This window comes from Chanodichthys erythropterus, chromosome 16 (assembly GCF_024489055.1).
Source record: "Chanodichthys erythropterus isolate Z2021 chromosome 16, ASM2448905v1, whole genome shotgun sequence".
NCBI classification, from domain to species: domain Eukaryota; kingdom Metazoa; phylum Chordata; class Actinopteri; order Cypriniformes; family Xenocyprididae; genus Chanodichthys; species Chanodichthys erythropterus.
In genome coordinates, this window is record NC_090236.1 from 2,105,339 (window position 1) to 2,129,129 (window position 23,791).

Consider the following 23,791-nt stretch of genomic DNA (forward strand, 5'->3'; position numbering starts at 1 on the left):
GTTGAAAATCGGCAGTTACACTTTAAAGGGGAACTATTGAGCAAAAATCAGTGTGTGTCCATAGTGTGTGTAAACAACAAGCCTATAATGGCAAAAATCCACCCACTTTTTTGTTTGCGTAACTTACGTCAGTTTGAGAGCGATTGCTGGATATCAGCCTACACTTTGGTCGTAGATTTAGTCAGCAAACGAGCAGCACAATATAGACCAACTGAATGACACTTTAATTTAAGTAGAAAATCTCAAATTAAGATCGCTGAACTCCAGTTTACTTGTCTATGTTTTCAGATCATCTGCGTTTCTTCCTAAGTGTAGAGAGAGCGCATGTGTGGTTGATTAAGTAAAACGTGTTTTTTTTTTGTTTTTTTTTAACAGAAAAGCTCTGATTTTGGGTTTAAATTCTGGATATCTGGCAACCGTAAGCATGAATGCTCATAAAAACAGTCTGTAATGTCTTGTCTCCTTTATTAGACAAAAACAAAATGTGATTTCAAAAGAGTGATTTTGGTAAAGTTTTTAGTCTTTTAGCCATATTTCAGTCTCATCTTTTTTTCGTCAACGATATTGCATGTGTTGATTTAGTCACAGTTATTGTTAAATGACATTGATGTCGTCACTCATCGTCTAGTCTTAGTCATGGAAAAAAAGGTGGTCAACGAACATTTTTCGTCAGTTTTCGTTAACAAAATTAACACTGCTGTACACAGTCTGCCATGCTTATCTCCTCGCCAGACCATTTAACAGTAGCATTCAAGTAAGAAATGTATTCTTATTAAAACTACTAAAGTTATTTAATCAAGAGCAGTGAGTGATTTTCTGGTTTTACAGCTAGCTTTCTGTGCAGGTACTTGATGTGTGCACACAGAAAACCATATATCAGAAGTTTAAACTGTTTAAACTGGCTTTAAAATGCATGCAAATACTTTCATGATGGCAAAAAACTGCAATGTCACGTGACCATGGCTGCAATACAGATGATAACCAAAACCTAACAAATGGTAGAGTATCCGAGTCACAAATTGTAAAGGCTCCACCCTCTTCTGGAAAAAAGTGGGGTGGGGAACAGCAGCACATTTGCATTTAAAGATACATGCACGAAAACAAGCTTTTCTTCCACTCAAAAATGGGCATTTACAACATGGTATAATAAGTGATCTCTCTGGTATTTTGAGCTGAATTTAATCTGTGAAAATGTAATAAAAGTAGTGAATTCAAGCTCCTCATTGTGACACGGCTGTAACACATTTGAAGCAGCAACTTATTTAATCATTCACACTGATCTGCTTCTAAACCGGTTTTCACCTGCACACTTCTCTGTTCTTCCTCAGATATGCAACATTCCCAAATAACTATTACATTCTACTTTTTGGACTCCACAGGGAACTCATTTAAAACATCATCTCAAGTACTGTACAATTAAGATGTATTTGTCAGCGAAATGGGGGTTTTTAATGAGGGGTTGCTCTGATGGCAGAAGTCTGCAGAGAAGTCGTTGATCAAATCAATTATGTACAAGTACTGACATATAGAAAACTAATCTCCAACGTAGGCACCAAACCTAAAATGTTTATGTAAAAGTTACACTTAAGCAACAAACTGCAATAAAGCAGTGAATGAAAATAATAATGAAGCAACATCTGCTGCAACATCTGAACATGGTAGATATGAGCCAGATCTGAGCATCATATGACATAGTGTTAAATTGATTGTGGTCATGTACACTTTCATGTTTCTGTTTTGAGTGGATCTACAACTAATTCCTACTCATTGGCTGAATGCAGAAATGTCAAGGTATTTCTTAATAAATCAGTATTCAAATTATAAAATAGAATATTTTTGAAAACATTTGAAACATTTTTGTCTGTTATCACTTATCATCGAGCAATTCCAAAGAGCCTAAAGTGATGGTGTGTGTCTAATTTAAAGATGTATATGTATGTATATAGTGTGGTCCCTATTTACCTGTGAGGTGACACTGATGAGTCTTGTGTGGAATGAGTGTGCTCAGGGGCTCAAACACCTGCTCTTCCTCCTCTTCTTCCTCCTCTTCGGGACAGATCTGGCTCCTCAGATGGCCATTTCCTTCATCCTTTGACTCAATCTCAGCAACAGCGTCTGGATCTGAGAGATCAAGCACACCAGAGATGGTCATCAACGGTGACCCCTAGCTTAAGATCTGTTCTCACATTATCCCAGAAGACAAGCAGGCATTATCAGAGATAATAGAGATCTTTTTGCTCAAGCAGTAATTGTATTGATTACTTGCATTTCTTTTTATTAGCAAGTATGACCATGGTGGGAAATTAACACTTGCCACCAGGCTATTGAAGGTAATTTTATCCACCAGCCACTGTGGTGGACAAATTGTCATGGATTGGCCTTTGACTACAACAATGCATTCTTGTTTAAGTAATGCACTTAATGTAGGAAGAGGTGTTCACAAAGCTGGTGTTTGATTGGCTGACATTAGATCTATGCTCTAAGAGCATGATTGGAAATAAACTCTGTAGGATGTGGTCCTCTAGAAACGAAACTGAATATACCATTACATAAGACTGTAACGATCAGCCAAATTGGTTGAGTCACAAGATTTAAAAAGATTTAATATACTATCAGCCGCAAAATAAACAAGAAGAGGTGATCAGGACCCTGATGCAAATATTGCTTTATTACCAAGTGTGCTTGCACACACAAGGAATTTACCTTGGTATTAAATACTCCATTACACATATATTATATATATAAAAAGTATAAAGACGGATAGGTTTAATCAGAATAAACATATTTACAGATTATGAACATACAGGTGCATCTCAATAAATTAGAATGTCATGGAAAAGTTCATTTATTTCAGTAATTCAACTCAAATTGTGGAACTCGTGTATTAAATAAATTCAATGCACAGAGACTGAAGTACTTTAAGTCTTTGGTTCTTTTAATTGTGATGATTTTAGCTCACATTTAACAAAAACCTGACTGTGGACTTCAGAAAACACAGTGGACAACACCAGCAGACGACATGGCAGCCCAAATCATCACTGACTGTGGAAACTTCACACTGGACTTCAAGCAACATGGTTTCTGTGCCTCTCCACTCTTCCTCCAGATTCTGGGACCTTGATTTGATCTGAAAAGAGGACTTTGGACCACTGAGCAACAGTCCATTTCTTTTTCTCCTTAGCCCAGGTAAGACGCTTCTGACGTTGTCTTTGGTTCAGAAGTGGCTTGGTACATGGAATGTGACAGTTGTAGCCCATTTTCTGAAGACGTCTGTGCGTGGTAGTTCTTGATGCACTGACTCCAGCTTCAGTCCACTCCTTTTGAAGCTCTCCTAAGTTCTTAAATCGGGTTTGCCTGACAATCTTATCAAGCCTGCGGTCATTGTACACCTTTTCTTACCACACTTTTTCCTTCCAGTCAACTTTCCATGAATATGCTTTGGCACAGCACTCTGCGAACAGCCAGCTCTTTCAGCAATTACCCTCTGTGGCTTACCCTTATTGTAGAGGGTCTTGATGATCGTCTTCTGGACAACTGTCAATTCAGCAGACTTCCCAATGACTGCTGTTGGGATTACTGACCTAAATCCATTTATACCCAGAGAATGGTAATTTAATAGAACTTGAAATTAAATATTCTACTTATTTGATAAGCGGCAAGCTGTAATCATCAAAATGAAAACAAAAAAGTCTGGAAATATTTTACTTTGTCTAATAAATCTAGAATATATTTAAGCTTTACTTTTTTAATTAAATTACAGAAAAATCTTTTTCATGATATTCTTAATTATTGAGATGCACCTGTATTTACAGTATTGTAAATAATAATCAATCAATCAACTGATTGATTGATTGATTGATTAAATAATAATGTGAATAAATGGGACTGAATTAATTTACAAAGATATTGCACTTGCAGGTATATGCATTGGGAGGCATTTAACTGTTCATAAAGTAAATATACACTGTGGGAAGAAGCTGTTCTTCTGCCTTGTGATCTGAGGTGCCACCCAGACTGCAACAGTTTTAAGAGGTTGTGGTCGGGGTGAGTGGAGTCTGTGATGATTTTACCTGCCCTTTTCCTAACTCTGGAAGAGTATAGGTCCTGGAGAGTGGGCAGGGGGGCACCAATAATCCTTTCAGCAGTCCGGACTGTACTTTGTAGTCTCCTGATGTCTGATTTCGTGGCTGAACCTAACCAGACAGTTATAGATGAACACAGGACAAACTCAATGACGGCTGAGTGGTATTGTGTCAGCAGATCCAGTGGCAGGTTGAACTTCCTCAGCTGGTAAAGTAAGTACAACCTCTGCTGGGCCTTTTTCACAACAGAATCTATGTGAGTGTCTAACTTCAGGTCCTGAGAGATGGGGGTACCTGAATGACTCCACTGCTGCAACAGCGCTGCTCATGATGGAGAGTGAGGGGAGTGCTGTGGTGTTCCTCCTGAAGTCCACTATCATCTCCACTGTTTTAAGCATGTTCAGCTCTAGGTTGCAATGACTGCACCAGACAGCAAGCTGCTCAGCCTCTTGTCTGTATGCAGACTCATCATCATCCTGGATGAGGCCAATGACTGTGGTGTTGTCTGCAAACTTCAGAAGCTTGGCAGAGGGGTCTTTTGCAGTGCAGTCATCTGTGTATAGGAAGAAGAGCAGTGGGGAGAGGATGCAACCTTGAGGAGCACCAGTGTTGATAGTGAGAGTCCTGGATGTGTGTTTTCCCAGTCTAACTAGCTGCTGCCTATTTGTCAGAAAGCTATTGATGCACTGACAGATTGGGGTAACTAAAGTACACAAATACGATCTATGCGTAAGTCTCAGGTCTGTCGTGATGTTGCAGGATATAATGCAGTCCCATGTTGACTGCATCCTTCACAGACCTGTTTGCTCTGTAGGCAAACTGAAGGGAATCCAGCAAGGGTCCAGTGATGTCCTTTATGGAGGCAAACACCAGTCTTCCAAATTACTTTATGACCACAGATGTGACAGGTCATTAAGTCCGGTGATTTGGAATCTAAATCAGATTTTGAATCTAGGCCATCCTTAAAAATATTTTGGTTTGCAGTAACAGTAAAAAAAAAAAAAAAAAAAAAGGGTCGGTAGGTCGGTCTATACATTTTTTTTTTCAAGTTTCAATGTAAAAAAAAAAAAAGTAAAATTTTGGTGATGGTGATTACGTAGGTATGAATTTAAACAAATTAGCATATCGTGACGTCACTGACTGGGTCTTTCAACCCGTGCCTTCGGGCGCAGCCGTGTTTCCACTGTCGGGCCTAAAGCGGGCGTGCTAGTGCATGCCAGGGCCAGTCACGTTTCCACTGTCACTTCCGGGGCTTGATCGTGCCTCATCGGGGATTCCCATAGACAGTAAAAGGGGCTTCCTCTGGGCCAACGGCCCAGGTTTTTCGGCCCGCCGAATAACTTGGTCCAAAGCGGGCCAGCTCGGGCTTGAAGAGGGAGTGGTTACGAGCAAAGGCGGAGTTTATCTGTGTGTGGAGACGGAGGCGCCGATGATTACATGTAGGTTACCAGCTAACACCAGCATTAAAGACTTTTAAAATCATTTTAGCTCAACTCACTTTCAGACAGCAGCAAGTGTTTTAAATAACTTATGTTTGTGATCCAATGTGGATTCTGATCACCAAGACTATGCGCGCTATTACCATAGTAAACATGGTAAATATGACGGCTTGAAGAAATCAGAGAAATATACGTAGGCTATCACAATCATGTAATTATTTTATCTGTCAGCACGTCTCGTCTCTCAACGGGTTGAGACGATGCGAACGCACCAGCCATAGTGTGACATCCGTTAACCAATAGTGTAAACATAGATGGCGGTTTTTATTTAAAAGAAAGAACGTAGCCTTCGTTTGTATGTAGGCCTAGGCTATTTTGACAGGGTCGGTCGGGTTACGGCAAACAAGAATATTTTTAAGGATGGCCTTAGGACCGGAATGATAGTGGAGCATTTGAAGCAGCAGGGAACGTCACACTGCTCCAGTGATCTGTTAAAGATCTGTGTGAAGATCGCATACATTTAAACAGGCAGGTGAAACACTGTCTGGGTCTAAAAATGTCCTAGTCTTATGTTTTTGACTCACGTTCTCCACACACACCCTAAATGATCAGAGTGGGTGTGGGGCGTGAGACTGGGCTTTTCAAATCTGCAGTTAAAACACATTCAGATTGTCATCCAGTTGTTGATTCTCCACAGATCATGTGGGTGGTGTCTTGTACTTGGTGATATTTCTCAAACCTATTCGGACTGATATTGAATCATTGGCTAAAAACGTCTTGGGTTATGACTGTAACCCTTGTTCCCTGAGAAGGGACGAGACACTGCGGCGCATGCCGACACTTTGGGGAAAGCCTTTAGCATGACTGTGTCTGAAGCACGTGTGCAACTAGTCCAATCTTGATTGGTGCTGCATCACCTTGTGACGCATGATGGTGTAACATGGAAACTACAAAGGGAAGCTGGCAACACAGTAATGTCAGCTTTTGATAGCCTGAAGCAAACCGCTCACAGGCATGCAGGAAGTATGGCAAAGGGACACAGTGTCTTGTTCCCTTCTCAAGGTTTACAGTCATAACCCGAGATGACAACAATTTGAGGAAAGAAATATCCATTTTGACATACTGACAAATACCTGTCCTGGTGCACAGCTCAGGACAAAAGCACTTAAGACCCCTGCATAGCCAGCAGATCCAGTCTATAAAACCTCACAACAAAGGTCTTGTTGCTATTCTTGCAGCCCTCTTGGGGGTCCTGAAGCATACCAAAAACTGGTCAGTCTTTCTCGCCGATGAGTCATAAAAAGTAGATGTAGTTTTTTCTTGGTCCGCTAACACAGGAAGAGGATGAAGGCCTGTATGAATATAAACCAAGGCCAAAGCTCCGAAGAGTGCCAGGGACAACTCTTCTAAAGTCATGGCTAGATCCCCCTGGCAGGAATCTAACCTGAGCTGGAATCAAATTACCAGGTAATGCTACCCCAGAGGTCCACCACTTAGTGGTGCATGGAAGGCGACTGGTCGTCACGCAGACTTGAACTGGGAAAGACCGGCAGAGAGACGATTGTAGTCGAGTCCCACACTACCCCCAGAAATGTAGTTCTCTGCTGGGGAGATAGTGACCTTTTCTTGACATAGGGCAACCACAAGGACATTATATGGTGAAGAACGACGTCTCAATGCCGAACTGCCTTCTCTGCCAAAATGAGCCAGTCGTCTATGTAATTGAGAATACAAATGTCCTGGACTCTCACAGAGCCAGTGCTGCATCCATACATTTTGTAAAGGTGCAGGGAGATAACACTAGGCTGAATGGAAGAACCCGAAATTGGAATGCTTCGCCCCTAAAAGAGAACCTCAGGAACGTTCACTGGAAACCATTGTATCCCGAAGTGCAAGAGGCGTCAGGAAGGAGCATTGATTTCTGTTTTCTTTCTGGAAGTCCTTGGGTGAGAGTGTTTCTTTGACCCCCAAGCTGTCAGATGGGGAGGGGGAGGCAACCACTCATTTGCTGCTGCCTCATTTGCTGACATGGAGTTCGGGATTGACGGCTGGGGCTGCCCCTTGGAATCGAGCGTGGAGAGGGATTAACCTGTTAAATACAGAGGTCCCTTAATAGGTTGGCCTTTCTTTTTTTTCTTCTTTTTTTTAGTTTGCATCAGCCTGACCTGCCACCATATATGCTCTGCCCACCACATAGGTGTAGTCCGGCAGGGTTTGGTGGGCAATATTGGGGCTGTAGAGGGGAATTGTGAAAACGGCAAATTGAATACATATAAAAAAATTCATAGATATGTAACATTTCTGTATTTGAAAAATTAATCATATGTAAATTATTTACATTTTAGATGGTGTCATACAATATTGTACATTTTAGTGTGTAAGTAATGCAAGTAAATATAGATGTGGTAGAACCACATTTTATGTAAAATATATACAAATATTCATGTGACCACATTGCATCATCACACTAAAGATGTTGTAAAAGTTCATACTACATAACAAGATGACAAGTCAAGCATAAGCAAATCGAATGAATGAACTCAATGAAAGATGACCCGCACCTGATCTGTTATTTTAAGATTGAACTTTAACAATCCTTGTGCAAGAGATTCTCTAGAGATGCAGTCATTGATGTGCACTGCAGTGAGACAGATCAATAACAGAGCATTTGAGGATTTGAACGCTCGCCTAGAATACACGAGCCACTACACAAAGCAGGAAAGGCTACTATAGAAAGTGAGCATTTCTGAACTTAATAAAACATAATAAAGTATTTAGACAATCTCTTTAGTTCTCCTTTTATAGCGTGTAATTCACACTTCACAACCTTCATTGCTTTTCAAACAATTAACAAACTCTATATAAATATAAATGAAATAATGGAAATTTATATTGAAAATATAAAATGCAAATATATATTCCAGAGAAGTAGCCTATATGTGAACAGACAGACCTTGAAAAGTGCATGCTGCTTTATCAATACAGCAAATGCCATGAATAAGTGATTTCTCTTTTTCCTCCTTTCTCTACTTCCTCCAGCAGCACAAGTTCATTCTGTATATCGATCTTCTCTCTCTAATCTGTCCTATCTCTCTAACACACACACACACACACACACACACACACACACATAGTCTAATGCACTCTTCGACTCATATTCTCGTCCAAAGAATAGCAAGGGCAGAGCAGTAAAAAACACATTTTTATAACAGACAGATAGAGACAGCGAGAGAGATACATGTGGTTGTAATGAGATGGCTGAAGACACTGATCCCAGCAATACAACATAAGAACAGCAGCATTACTTTAATGACAATTCATTCATATACTGTTGCTTACTGCACATTATCACCAAACTCCATGTACGCTTCTGCATTTTGCTTCAGTCAGCTCAATGACATCTGGTGCAGCACCAGAGGTCTTTTTCTCCCAATGGTAGGATGACTAGGAGGAAATTACTTTTCACACAATTTTATTTTTATATAAGTTTCCATAGATGACATGAACAACATCCATTGCTTTATGAGACTGTCATGAATAAAATAAAGTATGTGACCTGATGGAGCAGAATCAGGTCATGAATATGATATTGCACTGCAATTGAACATAAATGAATACTTTTTGAAAGGGACACTTTTTATGAGAAGAATGGCATACTTTACTTCTACAAATCTGTTTCAATCACTTACAAAGACACATAATGCTGTGTAGAGCCAGTTAATGATGCTGCTGTCTCCCTCCTTAAAGTGATTTCCTTCTGTTGTTTTCTTTACTTTGCTTACATTTGCTTACTTTGCTGACATCGCTTTGGTTATAAATTTGAGGGAAGACATGGCATTACAGAAAGTTTCACACAACAAGACAGCAATAATTTAAAAGTCAGCATAGAGTGGAAGTTGTGATAATCTTTTTTTCCATATTTCAATGTATATCCGAGTGAAATGTTGGGTGGGGCTTGATTTTGTCCATGGGAATTAATTGGATGGTTTGATGGTTGTGGTTTGCTATTGGTGGATCTCGTGTGAGTGACAGGTTGCCCCGCCCTCAAGGCAGTAAACACATCAATAGAGAAGAGATGTCGCTGCAATAGGGAGGGGAAGTTATTTTGATTTAACATTGCGAGGAAAATGAATTAAAAAATGAATAAAAATATGAGTACGGATAAATCTTTTACAATAAACACTGCAAAATTTCATTTAAAAAAAAAAAAACAAGATGTCAATTTTGATTTCATGGTGACTTTAAAGTTGTTCTTGCGCACTACCCATGTATTGTCAAATTGTACTAACATATATACTGTATAACATTGAACGACACATTGAAAGCATGTCAAGCTGGGAAACTGTGATTATATTTTATTCTGAAACTGCATATTGTTTAAACCGAAAATTATAACAGCAATTCTAACAGCTTGAGCCCAAAGTTATTTCTGTAAATTTCCCTTTTTGCTGACACTTACAGTTCTTCTCATAAGTTTATGTCCCTTGCAGAATATGCAAGATGTTAATAATTTTAACGTAATAACAGGGATCATAATGGCAACACAGTGTATTAAGAGCTTGGGGTTGTAAACTTTTGAAGCATTTGTTCATTTGTGTAAATTCAGTTTTCTTTCAGATGAGACTGAATATCTAAAAGAAACAACTCTCAAACATGAAATATCACAGTTTGACCATTTCTTTGGCTTGAAATACCAGATATTTTATCATCCGTTGCACTGTATTTGTCTTCACACAGCGCCACTGGTGTGGCAACGGCTGACAGGCTCCAGGTAGCATCATCCATATGAGCTTTAAAATAAACACACATGAGAGCTGACCTTTACATGAGACAAATGAAGCAGCAGATCCGCTGGACTCACTCATGACCTGATTACTGCTCACCGCCGCTGAACGCCACATCCATGACAGGATGCATCCATCTACTAAACCACCACAACTCACATCCACTCCTACACATCCATATGCCAGCACAAAGAGCTCTGCTGCACTACCATGTGCAAATCAGATTCATATATACATTATCCATCTGGGTTGGCTTTCATAGCACATAGAAAAATAAGAGCAGGGACACATTAAGCCATAATGTGTCCACATAACGGATATTTGAAAAGTGATGATGATCTCTGGGAGACATTTTTAAAGAGCTGGAATCTATATCTAAACTTTATGAGCTAGTTAAATTTATTACATTAAAATTCAGCAATTGTTAAATGCTGATACATTATAATGCTATTTCATGTATTCTGACTAATTTACACTGTTAAGAAGTTTCAAAACATGAGTTGGACGTATGACGGAGTATTTCTGTTCCAAAAATTATCTTCCAAATCGTCACAGGTTTCAGATTTTTTTTCGAGTATCGGCCTGAGTGACGTCAACGGGGGCATAATTCCTTGTATGGGCACTTCTCCCGGAAGGGCGCGAGAGAGCAAAAGCATGCCCATCAACGCGTGTTTGGCTTTATGTAAGTCGTCGGCGACGCTGCACAGGTCACAGGACTGCACGAAATCAAAAATGTCACCAAAGAAGTGTGTTTTTGGTTGTTTTGGCTTTGATGCGCTCTCGATATTTGTTATTAAAATAACCATAGAAACTGATAGTTACAATCACTTTTTTATTGGTTAAAATGAATGGAAAATATCTTGTGTTTTTCCATGGTTGCTTGAGCCCTCAGGATCGGCGCTTATGGTTTCATAAACAAGGCCCAGTTCCACGCTGGGTTTACAGATCATTTGAAACTGAAAGATGGAGTGGTCACAGCGATAATGATCCCGGTCATGAGTCAGAACCGCAGGTGGTGAGTAAAACTGCTTCAAATGTCTGTTTTGTTGGCAATAGGCGCCTAAGTGAATTTAATGTAAACAACACGAATGTAGTGAATTAATAAATTCATTATTCATCATTCATACGCTATATTCAATATAGTGATTCAAAAGTTATCCATGGATAATGCGATGGTGTACTGTGTGTTTAAATTAAGTTTTATTTAACTAAATTTGGGAGGCGCACGTTCAGGTAAATCAACCAATCAGTGCAAGAGGAAGCCGGTGTATAAGCCGTCTCTCACCTCTCTCCCGTGACAAGTTTCACAGCATCCCTCCATCACCCCATCGCCTCACTCTTGGCTGGTTTTTATCCCAGTTAAGGAGGGGGAGAACACTGGGTTCGGGCCAAATTGCGGTCTCGGAGCCCTCCATGCCATATATGCATAATTACTATACAAATTACTTTTTTTTAATTGTATGTACGTGTAAACTCATGAAATACATTTGTTTAGCTGACCAATGATAGCTTGCAGAAGATCTCTACACAAAAACTGCACATTCTCGTGACTCTAGCTCTACTTACAGGATACGCATCCAGGCGCTCGGCTGTTTTCAGAAATACTCAGTTCAGCGTATATATCTTTTATAAATATAATTAAAGACTTTTTGGAGATAATGAAGGATGCACTACTACTCTATAGGCCTATTTACTGTTTGTAAACATTCGGGATGCGCGCGCATCATGGTTGCAGAAAACCCTGGGGTGATAACCAGTACGACTAGAGAGTTACGACGAAGCGGTTCAAAGTAGTTAAGATTAGGAACATTATAGAATATTTTGATTTGTTATTTTTTTTTTTAAATGTTGTCGGCATATCACAGCAGCTTCACCCAGCGATAAGCACTGTTATTTCAAAAAAATTAACATTACCGTGTGGTATACAGCTTACGGATCCTTTTGCCATAGCACCTTGTCAGTTTTTAAATGACGAAACGAAATGGCCAAGCATCCAGTGGCCAGAGATATATATCTACCTGATTGACACCTCAAGTGTATACTCAGGAGAAGCTAAAAGCGTATAAGTCTCTTGACGCGTACAACTTTGTTTTTTGTTTTGTTTGTCACGAATTAAAAGAATAAAAAGTTAATTTCGAGTTTATATCTCACAATTCTGACTTTTATTTCTCACAAATCTGAGTTTATATCTCACATTTCTTAAAAAAAAGAAAAACAATTGTGAGATATACTCGTTTCTGTCTTTTCTGAATTGCAATTTATCCCGCAATTCTGACTTTTTTCCCCCCAGAATTGTGAAATAAACTCACAATTGCGAGTAATAAAGTCCGAACTGGGAGTAATAAACACGCAAATGCAAGAAAAAAGTCAGAATTGTGAAATTAAAATTGTATAGACTGTTTAAAAGTTATCTATGTGAAATGTTATAGGTTTAAATATTATTTCAATGCTGTAACTGCTATGTATACATGTCCTCTGAACTGCATATGTGAATATTATGTAGACTTACTGTTTACATCAAATTCCTGCTTTAATAGTAGACTAATCCTTGCAGGTGTCTTCAGTCCAGTCTGTGAAACGTCTCCGTTTAGCTTCAAAGGACGTTTTCAACGATGGTTTTCTTTAAAAATGAAGACTATATTTTTTGCATTCCGATTCCAACATCCAGAGGCACAACAAAACATTTTTCTCTTATTCTGTGGATTTTGCACATTTTCCTCCAATTGCTACCGCTATTTTTCTGCAACCACTATGCGCGCGCAGCTGCAAGTGACGTCATTGTGACGTCTGCTCCAAAGTGGTCTATAGGTACCCCCCCCCCTGCACACACACACACACACACACCCTTTAAAAACTACTGCTGGTAGCTTCAGTCACATATTCATCACCACTTTTCAACTCAAAAGGTCAATATTAGCTGAAAATACACACGGATATGCACTTCAACATTCAAAGTATAAATATTCAGTTATGTTGTTAATAATAATAAAACAGAACTAATAATAAGAGAAAAATACTGAGTGTTCTGGTCTGGATAACTAGTAGCTCTAATCTATCTAATTTAATCTAAATTGTTAATGTACTGACAACCTTTGAGCACTTTTCTGTCTATTGCTTGTAATGGGGTTCTTTTTTCTTCCTTTTCTTATGGTTTACTTTGAAGCAAAGTGTATTTAATTTAAAAAAATATTTGAAGGCTTTTAATAATTATTCATTTGCATCAATATTTAACTTTTTTAATATGCATCAATATTTAACTTTTTTTTTTACTTTTTTACATTTTTCAATATGATAGCTTTGTGGGAGAAATATTATAAAATGATATCCAATATTGGTCATTTAAAATGTCATGTTTCTTGACTTATTGTTAGCATTTTTATTAGCAGTAGTAGTAGTAGTAGTATATTATTAGAATTTAAAACTGCACAATTCTTACACATGGATTTTTTTATTATTATTTACTTTTTTTTTTTTTTTTTTTTTTTTTGACCAGCAATTGGAGAACTGACTATTTAGCCTTAGTGGAACCTTGTAGTTTCCTTGTATTGCTTTGAAGTGTCTTTATAGAAGTTCTCTGACAATTTAACATGTCGCTTACCTTTACATCAGCTGATTTAGATGCTTTAAACTACTGTAAATCACTCACCACATTGATTTTACAAATACACAAATTCAATGCTGAAAGAACAGAATAAAACATTACCGTTTAAAATAGCAGACTGCCTGTGGCTCTGTTGCTCTTCTGTCACATTGTCTTCTACTGTCACAAAGAAAGAGAATTTGACTATTAGCTGATGTCCTTTAAAGCCCATAGCAGAAAGCAGAAAAATCCATATTTGTTGACCATTTGTTGCACCCTCTGGTGCTTCCCCAATGTCTATGATGGTTACCGTATTTTGGTTGTTTTGATTTCTAAAAAAAAAAAAAAAAAATGCTTACATTTTCCTATACAAATGGCACCTTTTCAGAGAACATTGTAGCCTACACATGACCTACACACGAAGACCTAAAACAACTTTTTTTTTCTTTTTACCAGTACCAATGCCTTTCATCGACAGAGTTTGTGCTTCAAAATGCGTCTGCCATTTCATTACAGCCTCATTCTCTACCCATTAAACAGGAGATGTTCCTCCTGTATGCCAGGTGTACAGAACTAAATGGATTTTATTAGCAGGAGGAGAACAAAGACTCCCACCTGCTTCATGAGAAATGAAGCTTTCTGGGAGGAGACTTCATCTCTACCCCCGCGGTCTCCATTATACCTCCACTATCTGCACTTTCATTTCCTGGCACAGAGGAAAGGGACGCCTGACGAGACCTCCCCGCTGGTCGCTGGCACTGACTGACAGTGCAGAACGCTGCTTTGAAAAGCACCTTTAAAAAGAAGTCCTCCATTTGACACAATAGAAAGCAAAAGGAAGGCTTTCTGGTCAAGCACAAAGATGCATCGAACATCAGCCAAATGATACAAAACAAAGTTCATCTAAATGCAAAAACATGATTTAACTTAGTTACTTGCCATTCGGTCTTCCTGTAAAGTATACAGAAGAATCTGGCAGTATATTTCAGACTGAAGGACTCGGCCTTACTTCAAACTACTATTTTTGCATCCAAGATCTTTCAGTATTAAGCGTGTTCCTTACTCGGCTTAAGAAATATAACCATTTTAGATGGAAAGGATCTCAAGCTGACTAGCTGAAGACATTACTGTAGCTATACCCATTGATAGACATGGTACTTCCTTGAAAATAAATTCCAGCACAGCGCTACTACAACCATAAAGAAACAACAATTCATAATAGATAATGCTTTACAATTACATAGATAGCTACATATACTCACCTGTTGAGTAATAAAAGCCATCATTTCCACATTGCTTTTACAACATTTCAAATGCCTCAGTTCTTGCCATCTCTGAAAAGCCAAGCTAATGTTGATTCTTGTTTTATTACAAGCTCTGTCACATTCTCTTTGGCTCTGTTCACACTGTCAGTCCAAATTTGATTACTTGTGTATCCGACTAGAATCTGATCTCAAATTATTGACTCTCCACATTGTGTATCGCAACTGATCAGATCCAATTCGTGTGGCCATGCTGCTCCTTCATTTTCCAGAATACCTACATTGGTTCCTATGGCAATGGCGTTGGGTTCAAAAGTCAAAAACAACAACAGCAACCACAACATGGAGGGGTTTGCAATAGGGATGTTGTCTTATTTATAACAAGACAAGGTGTAGCCACCTCACTGGACTACTGCATCTTATAAGACAGTAGAAGAAACATAGGAAGCAGGTATGCGTGGCTTTATTCCATGCTCTCATCTCCACCGGTTTCAAAACATATCTCTGTTATATTGTAATTTTTTACTCATCTGGGACTTTGCAACAACACAACCTTGTTTCTGCAGTGACTTTTATGTTTGCTATAACAACGTCTGACGTTTGCATTTTATGTGGCATGAGAAAGTCACATAAACCACGCAAAATCTGATCAAAGCAGTCAGACTGGAACAGATTTCCAGAAATGCGATTTCAAATTTCAAACATGAATGTAACTCGAAATGGATTTGTAAAAATCGCATTTCATGTTTTTTTTTTTAAAAGATCAGATTTCAATTGGATATACACAAAAATCGGATTTGGTCAGTCTGAACATAGCCATTTTGCCAAAACACTCTCCTCTGTTCGGCCTTTGTTTAAAACGAGTGATTCCCTGGAGGTTCAAGATTTAGCCACTCCATGTCAACCTTTCTTGCTCAATGTCACTCCCACACCAGACAAGTGTCAAAGAAGCCGGAGCAATTTTTCTCTATTGACAGATATGACGAGATGCACATGTGCGGGTGACATATGTACGCAATTTCCTGTGAAAACCATAAAATATAAACACTTATAATACTCTTACCATAGTAGAATCAAGGTAAGACAAAAACATTTTTTGGAGGAAGGATTCATGATGTATTGACTTTATTATTATTTGGTTATTTGTATTTTGTTGATTTTGAACAAAAAAAGCTACTTAGCGTATCTTTAAAATGTTCATTTAACCTAAACGTGAACACTATTTTATCCATGTAAGAAAGTGATGAGTTACTCCTTTTTGCCTAGACAGTGACAAAACCTTCTAGACCTGACAGCACAAACTGTATTATAAAATGACAGGAAAAATCCAGCAATTTATCATTACTTCTAGAGGTGTAATGAGGCATTAGTTTTCTTAAATAATCAATTAATCATTTAACTGTATCTATCTTGACTTTTAATTCATGAATCATTCATATCAGTCAATAATCCATTTAAAATATTAAGAATGCAATGCACTGTGATTCAATAAAGTTACACACTACTCAAAAATACATAAATATTCAAGTATGCAAGCACACTAGGTTATATGTGTGAATTAGCGGAGACATGGCAGAAACATTCTTTAAAGAGTCACATATCATTTCTGCACTTTTTTACGTCAATTTTGGGATATTGCATGAAAATGTTGGGTAAAACAATACATAATTGTTCATTTGTACTCAAATACATAAAAAAAAAAAAACATGATCTCTATTTACTTGGCTACTTGGCTACTGTCAGTTTTTGGGATTGACAACCACATTTACTTCCATCTTTGAGTCCCAAAATGTCCTGTTGAAACAGCAACTTACAGTAGCGTCTCGAATACTGTCTGTATGAACTGCAACAGGAATCAAGCTATATATTTTCTAACCAGTAGCCATATACCATAGACCATTGAAGTTAAGCAGAAAGTCATTACTGTTAAGACACAATAAGGACAGTGACAACCCTGTTTAATGACTTTTTATGCTTCCTAATGATAATGATAATCATTATATTTTAATGTAACATCAAAAGTTAATGAGCTCTTCATCACGGACCACTGACAGTAAAACTGCATCTATAAACATTCTCTACGTATATCAACTGGAATGCCGAAAATAGCATTGTTGTAACATCCAATGGAAAATGGTAAAGAAACTTACACACAACACAATATTGAAGAATGTAAGTTAGACAGTACCAGTAAATAAATCAGAAAGATGTATCTCTGCATGTGTTCCAATCACATCTGCACAACTTTTTATGCACAATAGACAAAAAAAAATTCTAAAAATCTAAATCTACAACCTAAATGTGCATACAAAACAATACAAAAATTCTATATTGCTAAGACATAAAACAAATCATGCAGAGTTTTAATATAATTTATGACAAGGTCTGTCTGAAAACTCGATTCTGATGGCTTAAAGGTGTGTTCAAATCATTTAATGCACAGGTAGTTCCAGTCAGTTTAATCACTGTTCTATATTAATGCGCTGCTTTCATTGAAGCGCAAACACTCACACACTCAAACTGGTATATGAGGTTTAAAGGGATTCTCCATGGGTGTAATGGGTTTTAAACTATACAAACTGTATATTTTACCCCCTTACACGATGCCTAGCAGAATGTTAGTCATAACTCATGGAAATAACCAAAATAAAAGTCAAATTTTGCACTGCAAACATCAATGTCAGCTTTAACTTGCCAATGTTGCATTACATGATTTTAATGCACTTTGCGTTGTTTCTTTCTAAATTGGGTAATGCAAACCTGGCCGTGGATTATTCCTTATGTATACAATGTATGCATTTAATAATTTATAAGGGAAATGTGTGTAAAGCAGCTGAATAAAATAAAGACACTGTCATTTATGGCAATCAGAGAGGAATATATCACAGCAAATGCTGCAAACCACAGTGAAAGACAGATTGTGTGTGTGTGTGTGTGTGTGTGTGTGTGTGTGTGTGTGTGTGTGTGTGTGTGTGTGTGTGTGTGTGTGTGTGTGTGTGTGTGTGTGTGTGTGTGTGTGTGTGTGTGTGTGTGTGTGTGTGTGTGTGTGTGTGTGTGCGTGCGTGTGTGTGTGTGTGTAATACAGATGGGCAGCTCTGAGTAAATGTCATCATGATAGAAGAAAGTGTGTGCATACGAGCAGATGATGTATATGATGTATGTCTTTGGCCTGTGGACATTAATTCCCTTAAGCAATAACGCTGTCATCATTGTTCAGCATATTATATATTAAAATGGCCTTTTGTATATAAAAAAAAATAAATAAAATAAAATAAAATAAAATATATATATATGTATGTATGTATGTATGTATGTATATATATATATATATATATATATATTTATTTATGTATGTATGTATTTATATATATATATATATATATATATATATATATATATATATGAAAGTATATATGAAATCTCTTCCTCAAGATCGAACACACAGCTCATACTGTATTTAATCTATCTTCTGTCTCCATGACAAGACAGGGTTTTACACACTGGAACACCAACACCTTCACTCAGCGCCCACCTCAGTGACCCCCATCACCTCTAGTGGTGTGGTCTGACACTTTTATAGGCCTACATATTTTCCTTCATTATACACACTTCACTCATCCAGTTGCAGAGCTTTTTCATTATGAACAGAGCAAGTAAGAAGTCTGGGCAAGTGTCTCTTTACAGCTCAAACAGCAGAGCATGGCACTATAGCAACTCCAACATACTGAGTGAAATTACCAAGGTATGCATGTATTGCTAATTTGCTACAATATAGACATTGAATAAAAGTGCCATGTGTGTATGTATATATTAATAATAGTATTATTACGTTAATAATAATGGGATCCTATGCACTTATTGTATACATTCATGTTTTACACTGTACTTATTAAAAAAACCTGCATGCAATTACAAATGTAATTGATTTCTGTAATAACATCTATAATTATGTTGACCTTGACCTTAACCCACCCTTAAACCTACCTATATCACCAAACTTTTGCCTAGCTTTACCCATATCCACCTCAATAGCAGCACAAGTGTTTTGCAATACATCATCAACACAGTAAGTACACCTAACAAATGTTATTTTATTTGCTGTTTGTACTGGTTAAAGGCACCTAATATAAAATATGACAGATTTTTTTATCCAATTCATCTGATTCATGTTTATTACCTAATTATTCTGTAAATTACAAAAAAAAAAAAAAGAAAGACTTAAAATCAATCCAATATATAATGTCCAACTTTATAATAGGTGTCTTTAAAGGTTCTCTAAGTGATCCTGAGCGGAGTAACTTCCTGTTGACGTTTGAAGTGTTGTCAAACAAAACAGAGGCTAGCTAGACCCTCCCTCCGCCTCCTCCTCCCCTCCCATCCGTGCTTCCTGAAACAGTCATGAACGCGCATTTAAAATCATTCTTGTCGGTTATTGGCTGGAGCATGTTTATTATGATTCGTGGTCCAGGCTGCACCAGTTTGTTTTTGTTGCCGTTTTTGGAGCTTGTGGCGACTACAGAGACCGCGTTTTTTTTTACAGTGGGTTCAGGGGACAGGCAGCTAATGGATACTGAGGAGATGTTTGCTGTATGTGACAAAAACATTTTTGGCCTAAAGACGCATGACATCGCTTAGAGCACCTTTAACTAGTTACATAAAAATATAGTGTTTGATACAATGAACTTATTGTGTTCATGTTGTTTTGCAAACTATTTTGCTGTTATTGAGGTGATACGGGTAAGATTAGGATAGGTTTCATGCTATGGGTAGGTTTAAGGGTGAGTTAAGGAGCAGCAGTAGGGTTGACTGTAACAGTAATCAGTTACGGATGTAGACGCATTTACAGGCATTTTATTTTTAAAGTACAGCATAAAAACATGTAAACAAAGTCTCTGTATAAAATTATTGGTCCCACTTTATATTAAGTGGCCTTAACTACTATGTACTGTACTTACATTTAAATGAATAATTTGATACAGTGCACTTATTGTGTACATACATGTTTTTTACATTGTACTTATATTTTAAAACACCTGCATGTAATTACAGCTGTAATTAATTTCTGTAATTACATTTATAATTACACTGTTGACCCATCCCTTACACCTTACCCCTACCCTTAAACCTACCCATACAACCAAACCTGTCCCTAACCTTACCCGTATCCACCTCAATAGCAGCAAAAGTGTTTTGCAATTCAATATGAACCCTGTAAGTACATATTTTTGATGTAAGTACATAGTAGTTAAGGCCACTTAATATAACGTGGGACCAAATTATTTTAATTGTTAGTAGGTTAAGATGAGAGAAGAATCCCCTTAAGAACAATGTGCATTAATAATTACATTTAAGAAATTAAATTACATTCAAAATTGTGTTTTGACAATTTAGTTGACAAACTAAATAACCAATGACAGACAAAGCAGAATCCAAATAAAAGAGATTCATCTTAAAGGTAAATATATTCTATGACTTAAATACAGGCATATGACCATATTTTAATAGAAGATATGTCATAATAACAACACTGTGAATTCAAATTGATTGATTTCACTCAACGAGCCTATAGATTTTAATGAATAGCAAAGATGAAATGTACATCTAATTCATGTAATTTTTAAATAACAATCCCATGAATTACAATAAGTTTACAATTAAATACAATAACACTGTAACAACAAGCCATTCGTGGTCTGCTTTGCCAATTCTGCCAAATGAAAAAAAAAAAAAAATTACTCCACAAAATTTAAAACATGAATGTGTCCACAAATCCCTCATTAACAAATAGAAACTAAACTTTAATATTCAACTTGATAGATCACTATTTTCCAGAGCCCTGGGTGGCATTACCTTATCCTACCCTACATAGTAAAGACACTTAATATAAAGTGGGTCCATGCATAAGGTGTACCGGCAACTTTGACTCCTTTGTGAAACTGTAATGTAGGTAGCATTACTTTATAGTGCTCATTCAAAATGTCAAAATGATTTAATAAAACAGAATACCTGTCTGATAAACAGAGATGACAGTAACTTAAAATAAAAATAAATAAAAAATGTCTGATTCACCCCAGTGTGTGTTTGTTTGCAAGCATTAGTTATTAAATCCATTGCGACATAGGAAGAATAACATTGCCAAATATTCAGGCTTAGTGATAATATCATAAACAGATCTTAGATGCAAGGTTGGAACACATCACAACAACATGAGGACAGTATGGCTACTAGTGAAATATTGTATGGTCAAACGATATGTCGTAATGTTTATCCTGGTAAGCACCCACTTTCATGGTAGAGCTCAGCCACTCCAGTCACGTGATGTGTCACTCCAAACTTGCATGCCAATTTAATATCCAGATCGTATATCATCTCTTATACACCACATTTCGTCCTGAACTATGCAATGAAAGCCACTGGCATAAAACACAGGACAGAATGGCATGTAGCTACTTCTACTTTCCGCTGCTGATTCATTCTGCCCTTTGTAAATAATCACATTCATTAAGTAGTTCTTAAAGCAAACCTTTGGGTTTTATAGTTGTTCATGAATCTCGCGCATTCAAACGAACCCCTATTTGCGCACTTTACTAGCGATCACGCCGCTGCCTGTGGAAAAAACGGTATTGTATAACACAAGCATACCATGGGAAGGTGTTTGACATCCTACAAAATTCTCGAAACCCCGTTATACAGGAGGATCACTTACCTTTCAGAGCTCTTGGTTTGGCTTGTTTGCGACGCGACATCCTACAGAAACCCGCTGAAGATCACACATCTATAGGATATCTATCTCCTCTATATGTGATCATAAAGCTCATTCACTCTAACACGAGATTACATTGTACATTCGAGGTAAAATCACAGTGTTGTTGGTCAATTCCAGTTGGTCTAGCCTATCTGTTTAGAGCAACTGAAGAGTTAAAATGTCATATCCATCTACTAATATCGCGCTGTAAATTCATATACATGTTTGATTTTATCTGTTATAAGTGCGCACGACAGACCTCAAACGCGTTGTAAATGATCGAAAAAAATCTAATAAAGCGAAAAACGATTAAAAAATAATTCTTTCCTTACAATGCCACGAACTAAAGACTAATTGAGACTGTCAAATTTCTCATTTCATCTGAGAATCAGGACTGAGTCAGTTTTTAAAAAAAGAGTCAGAGAGGAACATGCGAGCTCCCTCCTCATCACCAACCTGCGAGGTCTCGCTCTGCGCTGTCGCTCCGGTAGTCCACATAATAATGGAAAATGGAAGCGAGGCCCCCAAAGCCATGAGGACGGCTCCAGAGGGGGCCCCATCCCCGCGGGGACGCGCCCTGTGCGTAATCACGGAGGAAATCATTGTCAGCCTGCTGCTCTCAAACACTGACAGAGAGGCATGATTAAAATCCGCGGGATGTCGGGAAGATCTGGCGTCTGGATCATGGAGTCTCCGGATCCGGAGCCCTGGACTTCTGTCGCGTCTTATGAAGGAGGATTGGTCCCCCTTCTGGTAGACAAGACTCAACGTATATAGACGTGGCTCTGTGAGAAATGTACATTCAGATATAGCCATTCGAACGCTTAGGCTAACCATTTTACATATTTCAGTTGTGTATTACATTTAAAATATGATATTAAAGTAACCTCCATTGGGTTACTGAATCGTTTTATGGAAATGTTTAAAGATTTTTCACACTGAGCTAAATTTTTTGTTGGGAATGTGCAATAAACAGCTGATGCATACTGCACACAAAACCTGAAAACACTTTCTCTATTTAGTAAGATCTAATCTGATTGGCTGGTTTTACGCAAAAAGAAAAAAAAAATTCTGTCAGATTCATTCCATCTGGAAACAAAGTTCTGCTTCAAAGGTACAGGGTTGTTTAATTCACCTAAAAATGTAATTAATTATACACCCTCATGCTGTTCCACACCCATAAGACCTTCGTTCATCTTCGGAACACAAATTAAGATATTTTTGTTGAAATCTGATGGCTCAGTGAGGCCTGCATGGCCAGCAATGTCATTTCCGCTCTCAAAAATCCATTAATGTACTAAAAACATTTAAATCAGTTAATGTGAGTACAGTGGTACAATATTAATGTTATAAAGTGACAAGAATATTTATAGTGATGCCCGATTTCAAAACACTGCTCCAGGAAGCTTCGGAGTGTTATGAATCAGCGTGTCGAATCATGAATCGGATCACGTGTCAAACCGCCAAACTGCTGAAATCACGTGACTTTGGCGCTCCGAACAACTGATTCGACAAGCTGATTCATAATGCTCAGAAGTTTCCTGAAGCAGTGTTTTGAAATCGTCCATCACTATATAAGACGTTATTTTGTTTTTTGGCACACCAAAAGTATTCTCCTCGCTTTATAATATTAATATTGAACCACTGTACTCACATGAACTGATTTAGATATGTTTTTAGAACATTAATGGATGTTGAGAGAGGAAATGACATTGCTCCCTATGCAGACCTCACTGAGCCATTGGATTTCAACAAAAATATCTTAATTTGTGTTCTGAAGATTAACAAAGGTCTTACGGGTGTGGAACGAAATGAGGGTGAGTGATAAATGACACTATTTTCATTTTTGGGTGAATTAACCCTTTAACATACACACATTTTATGTTATGCTGTTGTTGT

General features: G+C 37.7%; 1 protein-coding gene across 9 annotated transcripts in view; it reads right to left on the reverse strand.

The window, feature by feature from the left end:
* Positions 1–22,497, reverse strand: part of LOC137002657 (zinc finger protein 521) — a 105,172-nt gene extending 82,675 nt beyond the window's left edge. For 3 of the 9 annotated variants that reach the window (XM_067362444.1, XM_067362442.1, XM_067362446.1), the window contains exons 1-3: positions 21,854–22,478; positions 14,009–14,065; positions 1,963–2,121 (exon numbers count right to left, since the gene is read on the reverse strand). In XM_067362444.1, the coding sequence (XP_067218545.1) occupies positions 1,963–2,121; positions 14,009–14,065; positions 21,854–21,893 (256 nt within the window). In that variant the 5' untranslated portion in view covers positions 21,894–22,478. Of the gene's footprint in view, positions 1–1,962; positions 2,122–14,008; positions 14,066–21,853 lie in introns of all 9 variants that reach the window. The other 6 variants (XM_067362449.1, XM_067362448.1, XM_067362443.1 and 3 more) reach the window with 6 other exon arrangements.
* Between the last annotated feature and the right edge of the window lie 1,294 nt (positions 22,498–23,791).